This window comes from Ascaphus truei, chromosome 1 (assembly GCF_040206685.1).
Source record: "Ascaphus truei isolate aAscTru1 chromosome 1, aAscTru1.hap1, whole genome shotgun sequence".
Lineage (NCBI taxonomy): Eukaryota > Metazoa > Chordata > Amphibia > Anura > Ascaphidae > Ascaphus > Ascaphus truei.
The window spans coordinates 159,959,916-159,973,440 of NC_134483.1; the positions used below are offsets into that span (position 1 = coordinate 159,959,916).

The window sequence follows — 13,525 nt, forward strand, 5'->3', positions numbered from 1 at the left end:
TTACTGTAGATGGTTGCATGTTTGGTGTGTGTCGGGTGGAAGCTGTTGTCCCTCAAATAGCTGGCTCTGTCTGTAGGTTTGCGGTATACAGAAGTCTGTAGTTGGTTGTTCTTTATAGTAATGGTGGTGTCTAGAAAATGTACTTCATCCGGGGAATGGGTGAGTTTGAGGTTGATGGTCGGGTGGAAAGTATTGAAGTTGTCATAGAACTGTAGGAGGTCCTGTTCGCCAGAGGTCCAAATCAGGATCACAATATATATATTGTGATGCCGTCACTGCCCTCTAAGGGCTAGAATTGGGCAGTTGTGGGACTTTACAGCTCTCATAGAGTTAATCCTCCTGGAAAGGTCTGTTCAGCTGCTAGTTAATGAGCTAATTAGCCTAGCCTGTATAGTCAGGAAGTGATACAGAGACTCCCCCCCCCCCATGCTGCCAGAGACACACTGTTGAGAGTGACACAGAGAGGGTGAGAGACGCTGCTGCTATACTGATCTGAAGGCACACACCGACAGCCCTGTGAGAGCCTGAAAGGGGAGCTGCTGCAGGTACACTGGGTAAAGTGGGGAAAGAGTTTAGTTCTCCCACGATTAGTTAGGGACTAAGCAGTATTAGTCAGTACTGCTGGAAGGAGTTCGGTCTTTTGTTTCTGTTTTGTGTTATGAGTTAACCCTGTACCTGCTTTGTACCCTGTAAATAAACCCCTGCTTAGAAAGTACAGTGTTTCCTGCCTTTGATCTGAACAAAAGATCCGACGCTGGGACTGAGACGTCACAATTGGTGGAGTTTAATGCGGGCAGTCCACAAGGCAGTGAAAGTGGAAAATGGAGGAATTTCTGTCCTCGCTTCAGTACAAACAAACAGAAAATGCTGCTATCCTAATGCGGGGTTTGCAGCAATTGGCAAAGACCCAAAAGGAGATGTCAAAATCCTATAATGAGAGTTTACAACAGATGACAAAGTCACAAACTGAAAGTACTGCGGCGTTAGTACAGCAGATGGCGCTGTCTCTACATCAGACGCTAAAAGAAGAGCAACACGAGGCGCAACTTCGCCTACACCAGGAGCTCCGAGTGTTGGGAGAGAAAATTACCGCCCAGACTAGAGTGGCCCCACAGGTCGCTCACCAGGTAAAAACGCACCTCATTCAGAAAATGACGATGGACGATGACGTTGAGGCGTACCTGTCAATTTTCGAGCGCACCGCAGTACGCGAAGGGTGGCCAGCTGAGGAGTGGGCGGGAATAATTGCTCCCTTCCTGGTGGGTGACTCACAAAAAGCCTATTATGACTTAGAGCCCGAGCAAGCTAAAGACTATGACACCCTGAAGGCGGAGATTATGGCACGGCTAGGGGTCACCCTCGCGGTTCGGGCCCAACGGTTCCATTCCTGGCGTTATGATATAGAGAAGACACCCCGCTCTCAACTCTATAACCTTAAACACTCTGCAAGGAAGTGGCTCCAGCCTGAGGTATGTTCCACCGCTGCAGTTGTCGAAAGAGTCATTATACACCGGTTCCTGAGGGGTCTCCTCCGCACCATCCAGATGTGGGTATGCCAGAGTGACCCCAAAGACGCCGAACAGTTGGTCGCTTTAGTCGAATGTTACTTGACTGCCGAGGAGATGTCCAAGAGTTCAAGTCCAGATGAGTGTTCCGGTTCTCGCTTCCTGCGCTCCAGGAGGTCCGATAAGACTGTTCATCCGAATAGGAATCCCCAAGGACTCAGTGACTTGCGTAAAAGAGTAGGAAGTCCCACAGCACCTAGGAGGGACTCTGGTCTCATTGTTCCCAGTAGACTGGAGACAAAACACCGACCCAGCTTTGGAAGGCATATAGAGTGCTACAGATGCCATGAACTGGGACATGTGGCCGCAGTTTGCCCTCGGAACGCGGAACCAATGGAATGTAACTTTTCTGTGGGGCATGGTTCGCGCTGGGTGTGACGGGAGCTTTGTGACAGGCTATAATAATACACCAAATAACTGGGTTGAACTGAACGAGGCTTAGATATAATAAAGTATATTTATTCCTTAAATAGATGAACACAGCAATATAGTACAGTAATAGGTAAGAAGTAACACTTACTTGGGGATGGGGAATGAGAAGTATCAAGTAGCAATTCTCCAGCAATCAGGTAACAATCAAGATGGTATCAGAAAACAAAGGGTATAGGGTTGACCACAGTTTATATATCTTTTCAACCCTATTCTTAACATTGAGTACAGGCTATTGGATAGCAATTACCTGTAGCCAATCTTTAACGTGGGAACACATTTTAATCCATGCCCCCCAGCTAGTTAGCTCATGCGCACTAGGACCCTGAGGGTCTCATTTCTGTAGCCCCACATTTACATCAGGGATGCCAGCCAGTCTAGCAAAAGGGATATCTGGCAGGATGCCCCTTGTTCACAGGTGTAAAACCTGACACTCACAAACCACTCTAGTTTGAGGCGTCCCCGACTTCAGGAAAACAGGGAAGGTGACAAAATCCTTTGAACAGTACTTAAGTCCTAAACATTGGGTCGCCTACCTGACCATTTGCTTCCCTTTGTGCAAAGGAATTTCCTCTGGTTTTTATCCCTGCCTTGGGATACAGTATTAATGGTAAAATACAAACATATTAAAATGTCTGGTTCCGCTGGATCCAGCGGGTCCAAACTACCCAGATCTCAATGCCGGAACTGGGATACCATATGGTCCAAGTTTCAGCCCGCTACGACCTTCGGAACCGGAGTTACACAAATACAACTTAAACCGTTTCCTATTTTAATACAAAAATCTCTGCTGTAAATTAAATCACGGTTTTTCACTAAATCCCCATTGAAAACAACGGGCTCCGCCTACCATAGACTTTTAATGGCAAACCGCCGCCGTTGGCGGCTATGGGAATCCGCCACCATAGACTTTCAACGGGGCATCGCCGCAGTTGAAGCCTATGGGGTGGTTTCACCGCCATAGCCGGTCAATGGAAATTGGTCGCCATTGAAGTCTATGGGAGAATTCCCGAACCTTTAAGGGGGCCCATACTCCGTCGGGTTGGTTCGAGAGGGTCAACGATGGTTCTGCAGCCATGCCGGAACAGTGCCTACAGGTACCCCAAACCCTGGCCCTCGGGACCCTCCGGAACCGGAGATACGGGTTCATGATTTGTAGCTTTTCTGACTTAGTCGTTTTCTTGAGCTGCTTCTGCCGCCGCCATTGGAACCTATGGCGCGACCCGCTCTCTGCAGCTTGACCCTTTCCAGGGGTCCTGGATTCGGGGACCCGGTGGTGGTCGAGTGGGGGGAGGTCTAGGAACTAGGGGCAAAAAGAATTTTATTTCTGGGTGCCCTAGAACCGAAGATTCCCACGCCACTTGACGTTGAACTTGACTAATCAGTGATCAAAGCTCTTTTTCAGACAAAGTATCCGCTTTGCAGTTTTGCGGTTTGGACGGCAGCCAACTCATTCCTGGAAAGCGCCGTCGAGGAATCTCCATTGAAGTCAATGAGCCCATTGACTTACAATGGGAAACCGCCGCTCCTCCTCTCAGACGCCACCTGCTGGTCTTCGAGGGAAACAGGTCCAAAACAGCTAGATCCGCCATTGAAATGCATGGAGCTCTAATGGCGGCCTATGGGACTCTGCAAAATGGTGCCTGAAAAGGCGGGAAAATTACACAAAGGGCTATAATCACTAAAGAACTGTTAACCCTTGCCCTCCCGGATGGATCCCAGTGTGTGTGTGATGCAGACAATGATATAACAATAAAACATGGGAACAGGGGAATATACATTTTTATGATATAACAAAGGGTAAACCACATTCCTGGACCGCAGTCCAGTTAACCCCTTGTCTCCCTGGTGAGGTCAGGGGATGGCCAAATGGGGTGCAACCCCTTTAATACCGGGCCACCCCCTTTCTCCCTCTACACTAGGTTTCTACGGTTCAGCTCAGTTCATGCAGTTCAGAAGAGGACGATGAGGACTCCTATGTGGCCCCGCGTAAAGGACAACCTCCGTGTGCAACAGAAGCTGCAGGGAAAGTTTACCCCGTGGCATCAGAAAAGACCAGAGGTGGACTAAAACACAGAGCGCTTGGCACAATCGTCACAGGAGTGACTACTAGCCTTGGTATGACAAAGGCTACCGATACCGCCATAAGCAGAAATCCAAGTGAGTCAGACCAAAAGAGTGTTAACTGGAAACGGTTCTATGTGGCGTCCCAACAAGACGTTCAACGCCTCATCGGCAAGCTAGAAGTTTCTCAGCGAGAGGTCTGCACGTTAAAAACAGAGCTGGGTAAAGCAAAGCAGCAAGTGCTACAGGAGCGACTGAGTACCCAGTGGGTCCCCGCCGAGCAGCATGATGAGCTGAAGGCCACCCTAAGCCTTACCCCAGCATCACTGGAAGCAGAATACGAAAAAACTAAAAATGTCCAAACCTTGGAATCTGAAAAACTGAAGTTGGATAAAAGGCTTCTAGAGCTAAAGCGGATAACTGAACACACGTCCCAGCAACTCACAGCTATAAAGGAGGACAACCTCAAGCTGCAGAAAGAGCTGGAGAAGCAGAGAGCCTGCTCCATCACCAAAAATCAGTACACCCAGGAGAAAGAGGCGTGGAAATCCTAGCGACAAAAACTACAGAGATCCAAAATCTGAAGGATGCGCTGACACAAACCCAGAGCAAGCACCGGGAAGAGATGAAGACCCTGAGAGGAATTGAATTGGCAGCTGACTTGAGTCAGAAAACAAGTATAGAAGGACAGCTTCAAGACCTGAGGAAGGACCTGGAGTCTGAGCGTGCTGGCCGCAAGACGGCAGAGAAACAACAGCGTGACCTAGGCGAAGAGCTCGAAGCTCTGAAGACTGAGTGGGACACTACGCTGGACTCTATTACTGCTCAGCAGGAGGTCTAATATGAAGAAAACATTTAAGAAGAGGTGGATGTCAGACATGTCTGACAAAGAGGTTGATGCACAGGAATAGTGCACGGGCCGCTCACAGGACAATGTTTCGCTGGGGGGAGGGATATGTGATGCCGTCACTGTCCTCTAAGGGCTAGAATTGGGCAGTTGTAGGACTTTACAGCTCTCATAGAGTTAATCCTCCTAGAAAGGTCTGTTCAGCTGCTAGTTAATGAGCTAATTAGCCTAGCCTGTATAGTCAGGAAGTGATACAGAGACTCCACCCCCCCCCCCATGCTCCCAGAGACACACTGTTGAGAGTGACACAGAGAGGGTGAGAGACGCTGCTGCTATACTGATCTGAAGGCACACACAGACAGCCCTGTGAGAGCCTGAAAGGGGAGCTGCTGCAGGTAAAGTGGGGAAAGAGTTCAGTTCTCCCACGATTAGTTAGGGACTAAGCAGTATTAGTCAGTACTCCTGGAAGGAGTTAGGTCTTTTGTTTCTGTTTTGTATTATGAGTTAACCCTGTACCTGCTTTGTACCCTGTAAATAAACCCCTGCTTACAAAGTACAGTGTTTCCTGCATCTTATCTGGACAAAGGATCCGACGCTGGGACTGAAACGTCACAATATATATGTATGTGAGTTAAGTTATGGTGAGTTAAGTTATGGTGAGTAAAAAAAGTGACAAAAACCCTCCACAGCAAAGCATATAGCAAATGTAAATATACTGTATGTTTAAGACATGCAAATGGGCATACAGTATATTTACATTTGCTATATATATTCTGCTATCCCAGGAGCAGGGGACACTGAAGAGGTTTGGTTAATAGATCAGTATTGAAACCATTGATCACATTCATATGTTAATGGTAAAATCCTTAGATTCCCACGGAAATGACAATGAATCACAATGAAAGTAACTACATCACAATGAAAGTTACTTTGCAAAATAGAACATTTTGCAGAATATAGACAAGGTTGTCATGTATTGTATTGTATGTCTTTATTTATATAGCGCCATTAATGTACATAGAGCTTCACAATGTACATAGCGCTTCACAATGTACATAGCGCTTCACAATGTACATAGCGCTTCACGTCTACAAAATTGGGCCACTGTGCAACACACAAGCTCATTGCAAATAGCCTATGCAATCCAATGTAGACTTCACGAAATAGCGAGCAGCAGTTTTCTTCAATCCAAGGTTGCTCCAAGAGCCTGAACCCCTAACATTTAACTGTGCTCAGGGACATCATAAAGTATGTGTAAACCACCATCTAAACCAGACTGGACTGAACTTATTGTAGCTTTTATTCAGAATCATTCCAATCTTTTCCATTTTATTCTGTTGCCAGAAGAGACAGTAACGCGTTGTGTTAACAACATTACCCAATATGAATTTCTCAGCTTAACTTCCACCTGTGCCTTAATCTTCCACTAAGGCTATGTTTATATTAATATTAGTGGTGATGTTACAGTGATGAAAATGCAGGATATTATGATTCCTGGCAACTCGTTATTCATTGTTTTATTATAGGGTATAAAGGTAGCATACTAAAGCAGCCTCATAGCAAAAAAAATAAGCATATCTTTTAGATCAACATTCAATGCGCCTCCATATATGTGCTCATTAAGCTTAGCTGTTGCATTTCACGTATCGAGGTGCTTTTTTTTTGTTTTTTTTATTGCCGACAGTGCAAAATAAATACTGTGAATCATAGGAGTATACAAATGATGAATACAGACTGTGCACGGAAAGAGATGTATGTATATAAATGTGTATGACCCAGTACCAGCGCTGAGAAAGCGAAGCAGAGGTTTTATGGCAGAAACAGTAATGCTCTCTCACGCCAGTCTGTGGGAAGTTCTGTTTATGTGCAGGTGTTCCCTCTGCTCATAAATATTACTTTACATTGCTATTATTGCTGGCTAATTTTATTGTCTCTGTACATATTTGTGGGTGGCTTTAAGTGCCTGCTGGAAATCCTAGTGCGATGTTGTTAAATAGGTACAGCCATTTCGGAGGCTGTGGGGGGGGTATATGTAGTAATGCCATTTTGGACCAGGGACTGTGTTTTAACACATGTTTAGAGCACTATTGCATTTAATATAAGACCGTGATCTGGTACAAATTGTTAGAAACTAGTAAAGTTACACCACCTTTCTGACACAGTTTAAAGGGAGAAAAGGTGACAGACAGGGACGCACAAATTAATACAGCTTATTATTATCCTTTAACTTTTGACACTACCCAAATTGCAAGTTTACGCACGCACATGAGCCCAAATTGGAGCCCACATAGAGAGACAAAGTGAATTTCATGCATCAATGTCGCTCCATGATTTTGACCATTATGGGTTTTGAATCAAAAGGTTTCTCGGCTGCAAAAGTGTCTCAAAAAAACAGCACCAGTTTTCTGAAAGAAAAAACGTAAATGATACTTTTTCGTTTTTTTGCATTAGCTTCACATTTCCTCCTATTTTGTATCAAATCCTACCAATTGAGAGTAAGCATTGAAAGTGCAATCCCATATAACTCTAGAAACAAAGATACTCCTTTAAATAAATGTCATTATCCTCAAAACAAACATTTGTGTTGTCTCCTTTCTTTTAAAGAAGCCGTTTGTGCAATATCCAACATTTGTTTTTTTAATAAATCAGTTCTGTAGTATTAGATAATACTTACTTCCATTTTTATTTTTAAATTCAACTCAATGACATTTGTTATGCTTTTTAACATACTGAGCATCCTTTGATTTCTATAGCAGGCTTTAGACACCTCCCCAGCAGTGCAAGATCTTTGCAACACTATCCTGTTTGTGATCATTTGTTGCCAATATTCCCGGCAGGTTGAGCTGCAAGCTGTAACAATGTTTCATTAGTAATATCAGGATACATTGTAGCTGCTGAGTTACACTGACTGAATGATTGATTGAAACTGAAAGGCAGCCATTTAGTGAACCCTGGAAAGCAGGATCTTTGCTGATTGATCACGGGAGAACCAATCGATCAGCAGCTTAGGTAATTAGTTATCAATAAAGGTAATCGGAGGCTGCATATATTAAAACAATCTGTTTGGATTGCATCTTTAAAATGAAACATTTTCCTTCAGCAAGGACTATGAAATGATGACTAAATAACAACCAACTCCTGTCCTCATAATGATGGCCTGCCAGAGCCCGGCAAAGGAATAGCACAATACACATTGATATCACACAAAAGAAAAGCGCTAATGGGAGTGAAATCCTTCTAAATTACAGGTCACATTTTTACAAACTAACTTTAAATAGTTAAAAATGCCCAAGCATTGTGGATTTTTTCAAAAAAGCATCAATACCCCCAAAACGTCTTAAATTTACGTTTTGCAATGGTACACTTTGCTACTGTAAAAATTGTTATCAGGCAAAAGGTGACACGGTGTCCTCATTTGCATGTCATTTCCCAGAATCCCTTGCTGCAGTGGAAGCACTGTATGCTGGGTGATAATGGTGAAAGGCAGGGTTGCAGCGGACCTGTCTAAGACATGTGTCACACAAGCTGTTCTTAATATTTGCTATATGCTATAAGGTAAGGTTTCTTGTTGCTTTTTTCACCCACCATAACGTACGTACGTGTGTGTGTGTGTGTGTGTGTGTGTGTGTGTGTGTGTGTGTGTGTGTGTGTGTGTGTGTGTGTGTGTGTGTGTGTGTGTGTGTGTGTGTGTGACCGTGCAAGTGCAGTAGCATGTGCTGTGACCGCTAGCATTTCATAATTACAGTACATGAACACTACACTTGCCTAATGCACTTCAAACATCTCCCATGTTCTCTTTTTAACCATGGCATTTCTGTTTCTGAGCAGGGCCATTAAAAGCAAGAAGCCGTCGTTATTCATTCCGATTATACCATTAGGATTTGTTTTTGCGTACCAGTACGATATGGGCTATGGGACTCTACTCCGCAGAATGAAAGGTACAGCATGTCAACAATAATACCTTACGTAGTATAAATGCATGTTTATTATTCAGCACTTTCCATGCCCCAGCGTAATATATTGTGTATACAGTATATTAAAAGTAGATATATATTGATGGCAGATGATGACTGTTTAGTCTACTTAACATGCATGTTAACAATGCCTACTTTACAATGTTACACCCTTTGGGATCTGTGGATTACCCCCAACTATTTCTGGTTTCCATGTCTATGAATATGCATTTTCCATCTCCACCTATGAAACCTGTTCTATGTACACACTAGTTTTTAGTAGCGATGTTCTCTCTAACATTCCTCATTATTTCATCAACCTGCACTCATAGAGCACCCACCAGTGTTCAAGATTCTATCTTTCTCTGAAACGACCTCCCTTGTGTACCTTAAAGGTTGCTATATTATGTGCAATGTGCATAAATAATACCCCCTACCCCCAAGTGCTCATGTACCAAAAAAGTTATTTGTAATGCAATACAATGAAATGCAAATATACTACTCCAAATTAACAGAACTTCTTTCTAAGCAAACATTGGACAACAAGAATTTGTTATATATATATTGAATATGCATGTAAAATGGGTGTTATTCACTGGTCATGCAGATTTAATCCTTTAAAGGAGCAATCCAAGCGTTTTTTTTTTTTAAAAATACGGGATTGAAGTAGGGGGTCTCTGGAGCTGAACCCCAATAATTTCAGCTTCGTGGACCCCCTGCTCCCGGAGATACCTCCAAAGTGGGTGCCGGTATCTCTGCAGTTTTAAGCTTCTTCGTCACATGGACCAATAGGAAGCTGCACTAGATGACGTCACGACTTCCTATTGGTCCATATAGCCTGGGAGCTATGAAAAGCAGCCATATAATGAACTCTGGAGTGGCTATCGGCAACCACTATGGAGGTAAGTACCTCCGGAAGTAGGGGGTCCCCGGAGATGAAATTAATGGGGTTAAGCTCCTGAGATCCCATGCTTCATTCCTGTATTAAAGAAAATGAAGAAAGGGGGGAAAATATGCTTGGTTTGCCTCTTTAATGTGTGGCTGTTGCATACGAACTGCAATCCAAACATACCACTTCCAACTACTCTCCGTGGCATTTCCTCTACTTCCCTTCCTGCTGTCTCTTATTGTTTGAATAACGTGGTACTACTCTCTGTGGCACTACTGTCCGTGGCATTCACTCTAGTTCCCATCCTGCTGTGTCTCTAATTGTTTGAATAACGTGGATATATTCTGTTATATGCTACTCTTTACTGCATAGGAATAAAGCATTCAAGTTGTTTCGAAGTACAGTTATTATTTACAAGAGCTGTCCATTATGTGACATTATTTGTGTACCATATGCCAATGCATTTTGTGTGTGTGTGTGTGTGCGTGCATGCGCGCGTGTGTGTGTGTATGTAGTGAAGTGAATCAACTTACATCTATTATTTTTGTGCTCCATTTAGGTGAAGCCGAGAATATACTTGAAAGAGAAAACAAATTGTTAGAGTTGCCACATCAGGTACCAACCTTTGAGGACATTGAAAAAGCCAGAAAAGCTCAGTGCAAGTTCTATATAGAAAAATAGTGAATGTCCTCAGCCAACACATTTGAAGAATAAAGAAGGATCCATTAAAGAAGCAATTCCTCCTACCCTTTTTGTTTCTTTTTTTCTTACACGTAGGGATCGGGGGTCCTCATGAGCCAAGCACAACTTTCTGCTCCAGGGACCCTCCATCGTTCCTGAGATACGTACTAGTGAAGTTGCAGGGCATAAATCTCCCACATCTCGGGCCAGTTGGGAGCTGCACTATCATCGGTTGGGGTATCCTATTTGATGGCCATTTGAATCCCCTTTAAAAAGCGGGAAGTAATACCGGTAACTTCACCAGCAAGTATCTCTGGAACCTGGGAGACAACAGAGGTGAAAATAGTGCAGTTCAGCTCTAGAGAACCCACTGGTTCCAAACCTGTAAGAAAACAAAATGGAGGTTGGTTGGTGACACTATTTTGTTTCAAGTTGAAGAATCTCTGACCTGGAAAATTAATTGGCACATCAAAGTTGAAGAAAAATGAGAAAATAATGAAATATTTGTACAAACTTATCATGCATGTTGCTAAATTGATGCAAATGTGACAAATTGATGTTGGGTAGCAATTAATTAAAATAAGTCCATGTCAAATTAATACCAATATCTGTCCAATACACAGCTCCAAAATGTTGCTTTTGATGAAATGAATGTACTTGATTTCTAAAGTATTATTATACGCTATTTCTAATAACAAAATGTGTTTTCTTATAAACAAAATAAACAGATGAAAAATAGTGGTCTTTAACTTTTTCATTTTCTACTTAAATTGATTTAATGGTGTCAGTGCTTTACAGTGGGATGTTATTATATGTCATCCACAGCTTTACGGGTAACATACTGGATAGTAGTTTTGCAAGGGCAATAAAATTATCTTTTGAGTAATTGGCAGATGTACTGTACAGATGTAGTTGCCTGTTCTCTACCGCATCACGGAAGAAAAGCATAGCCATCTCGCCGAAAACTAGACGAGTGAGATAGTCCATAGCAGGCTGTAATGGCCCATCAGATTAACACACAGGGGGTCCCTGCATTTGAATGGGACTCGCGCTGTTTGAATCCTTCCGGGTTCCACGTGTCTGTAAGATACGCGCAGTAAGAGAGACTGAATCAGTCACTCCACCTGCGCGCCTCTAACGGCCCATGTGATCAGGGGATTTAAACAAAGCAGAGGGATACCGGCACCCCATAACGGGGCGTGTACTCGGGAAGCAGGGGGTCCCTGTACCTGAAATCAATGCGATTCAGCTCCGGAGACCCCCTGCTACAATACTATATTAAAATAAAATTAAAACCCAGCAATCGCCTATTAGAGTGACTGATTCAGTCTATCTCTTACTGCATGTCTAATTCAGACGGGGGAAGCCAGGTAGGATTCACTCAGCAGGGGCCCCCACTGTGTTAATCCGATGGGCCATTAGTCTGGCCACCAGAATCTTGCTGCGGGGGAGAGGTTGTCGTGCAGAACTTGCAAGGCAAGCGGTAGAGAACAGGCATCTACATCTGTAGCCATGTCAGTGTTGAGGGTCCTTGCAATGCTTTTCAAGCACAGAATAGTAATGACTTGTGAGCATAGGTAAGCATCTTCCTTTGCTGGTGATTAAGAAACATCAGCATAGTGAATACTACCAAAAACCGTAGGATAATGGTGAGCTGCAGACACAAAATGTGATAGGTGCAGAGTTTCTCTAATGGCTCCACTGCCAGTGCATCTGCAGCTGAAAAGAGGTTAAGCTGGGTTCCGATTTCACTGGTTTCACAATATGGCCATGACATTGAATTCACCTGACTGGTCAGCTTATTAGCTGCATCGATATAACATGAATACATTTGGGCCAATTTCGTCTACACGTAACAACTTTGAAAAAGCATGTGGTGAAGATTTCACTGCACATGCACGCTGTTATCCAAGAATAAAAATGACCCTCACAAAAAAACAAACATCTACAGCAGGCTGAATGGAGGAAGATGTGATGCACATTCCGGGGAATCGCGTGAGGCCTCTGCGACTTCCTTTACCTTATCTTCGGTGATGCAGTGTCAAATGACATCACGTTGCCATGGCAACGTGACGTCAGGTGACCTCCGCAGTGTCGTTTGCCGCCGGAGACGAGGTGAGGGGAGTGCAGACTGAAAATGGTGTGGAATCTGGATTTTCTTTTTTCAGAGGCTCATTATTGAGACACTGTAAGAAACAAAAGTAATTCTGATAACAATCACAAATTATATTTTAGTGTATAGTTTAAAACTGCCTTTACCCATAACTCCCAGCTCTGCATTCTGAGAAATAACAAGCCAGGAAATCCCCATGCCTCTCGGAGAGAGGGGAAAAAAAATCTGTAGCGCAGAGTGTCTGTGCCGCGAATCCGCGACGCAGGTGCGGGGGGAGTGGTGTTAGGCCTGCTACATCTTTACCTCACTGGAAAATCTTGAGACACAAATAAAGTTCATTACCAAATCTATACAGACAATATCCTAGAAACACATCAGTTGGATACGCTCCAAAAACCCTTTTACCTCAAAATAAGGTGCACTCATACTCCGAAACAAGGGCCTGAATTATTAAGCAGCAGTATATCGAGTGAGTGGTGTATTGAGTGTGAAATATGTAGTAATCCTGCAACAATATTAACAAATCTATATGTATTTAAAATAAATATTCTACACAAGGAAGAGTACTGGAGTACAGTAGGTGTTATGCACAATATTGATGGTGACGGAATGTTTTGCATTCTTTTAAGGGACTCCACTAGAAAGTTTATATAATATCTGTTTAGTACTGTACCATTACCTACCTGTATATGTTAGGCTGCATTTTCAATGTTAACAGAAGATGTGTGTGTGTGTGTGTTTATTTATATAGCACCATTAATTTACATAGCGCTTCACAGTAGTAATACATGTGACAATCAAATAACAAATACAAATAACAGATTATGGGAATAAGTGCTTCAGACAAAAGTAACATTTAGGAAGAGGAGTCCCTGCTCCGAAGAGCTTACAATCTAATTGGTAGGTAGGAAGGACGTACAGAGACAGTAGGAGGGTATTCTGGTAAGTCTGTCTTCATGGGGCCAAGTTTTATGTATCGTGTAT

General features: G+C 43.3%; 1 protein-coding gene across 2 annotated transcripts in view; it reads left to right on the forward strand.

The window, feature by feature from the left end:
• The window catches only part of PLGRKT (plasminogen receptor with a C-terminal lysine), a 68,256-nt gene extending 57,090 nt beyond the window's left edge, over window positions 1-11,166 (forward strand). For both annotated transcript variants that reach the window (XM_075596718.1, XM_075596709.1), the window contains exons 4-5: window positions 8,734-8,843; window positions 10,307-11,166. In XM_075596718.1, coding sequence (XP_075452833.1) covers window positions 8,734-8,843; window positions 10,307-10,428 — 232 coding nt within the window. In that variant the 3' untranslated portion in view covers window positions 10,429-11,166. The remainder of the gene's footprint in view (window positions 1-8,733; window positions 8,844-10,306) is intronic.
• Window positions 11,167-13,525: the final 2,359 nt, after the last annotated feature.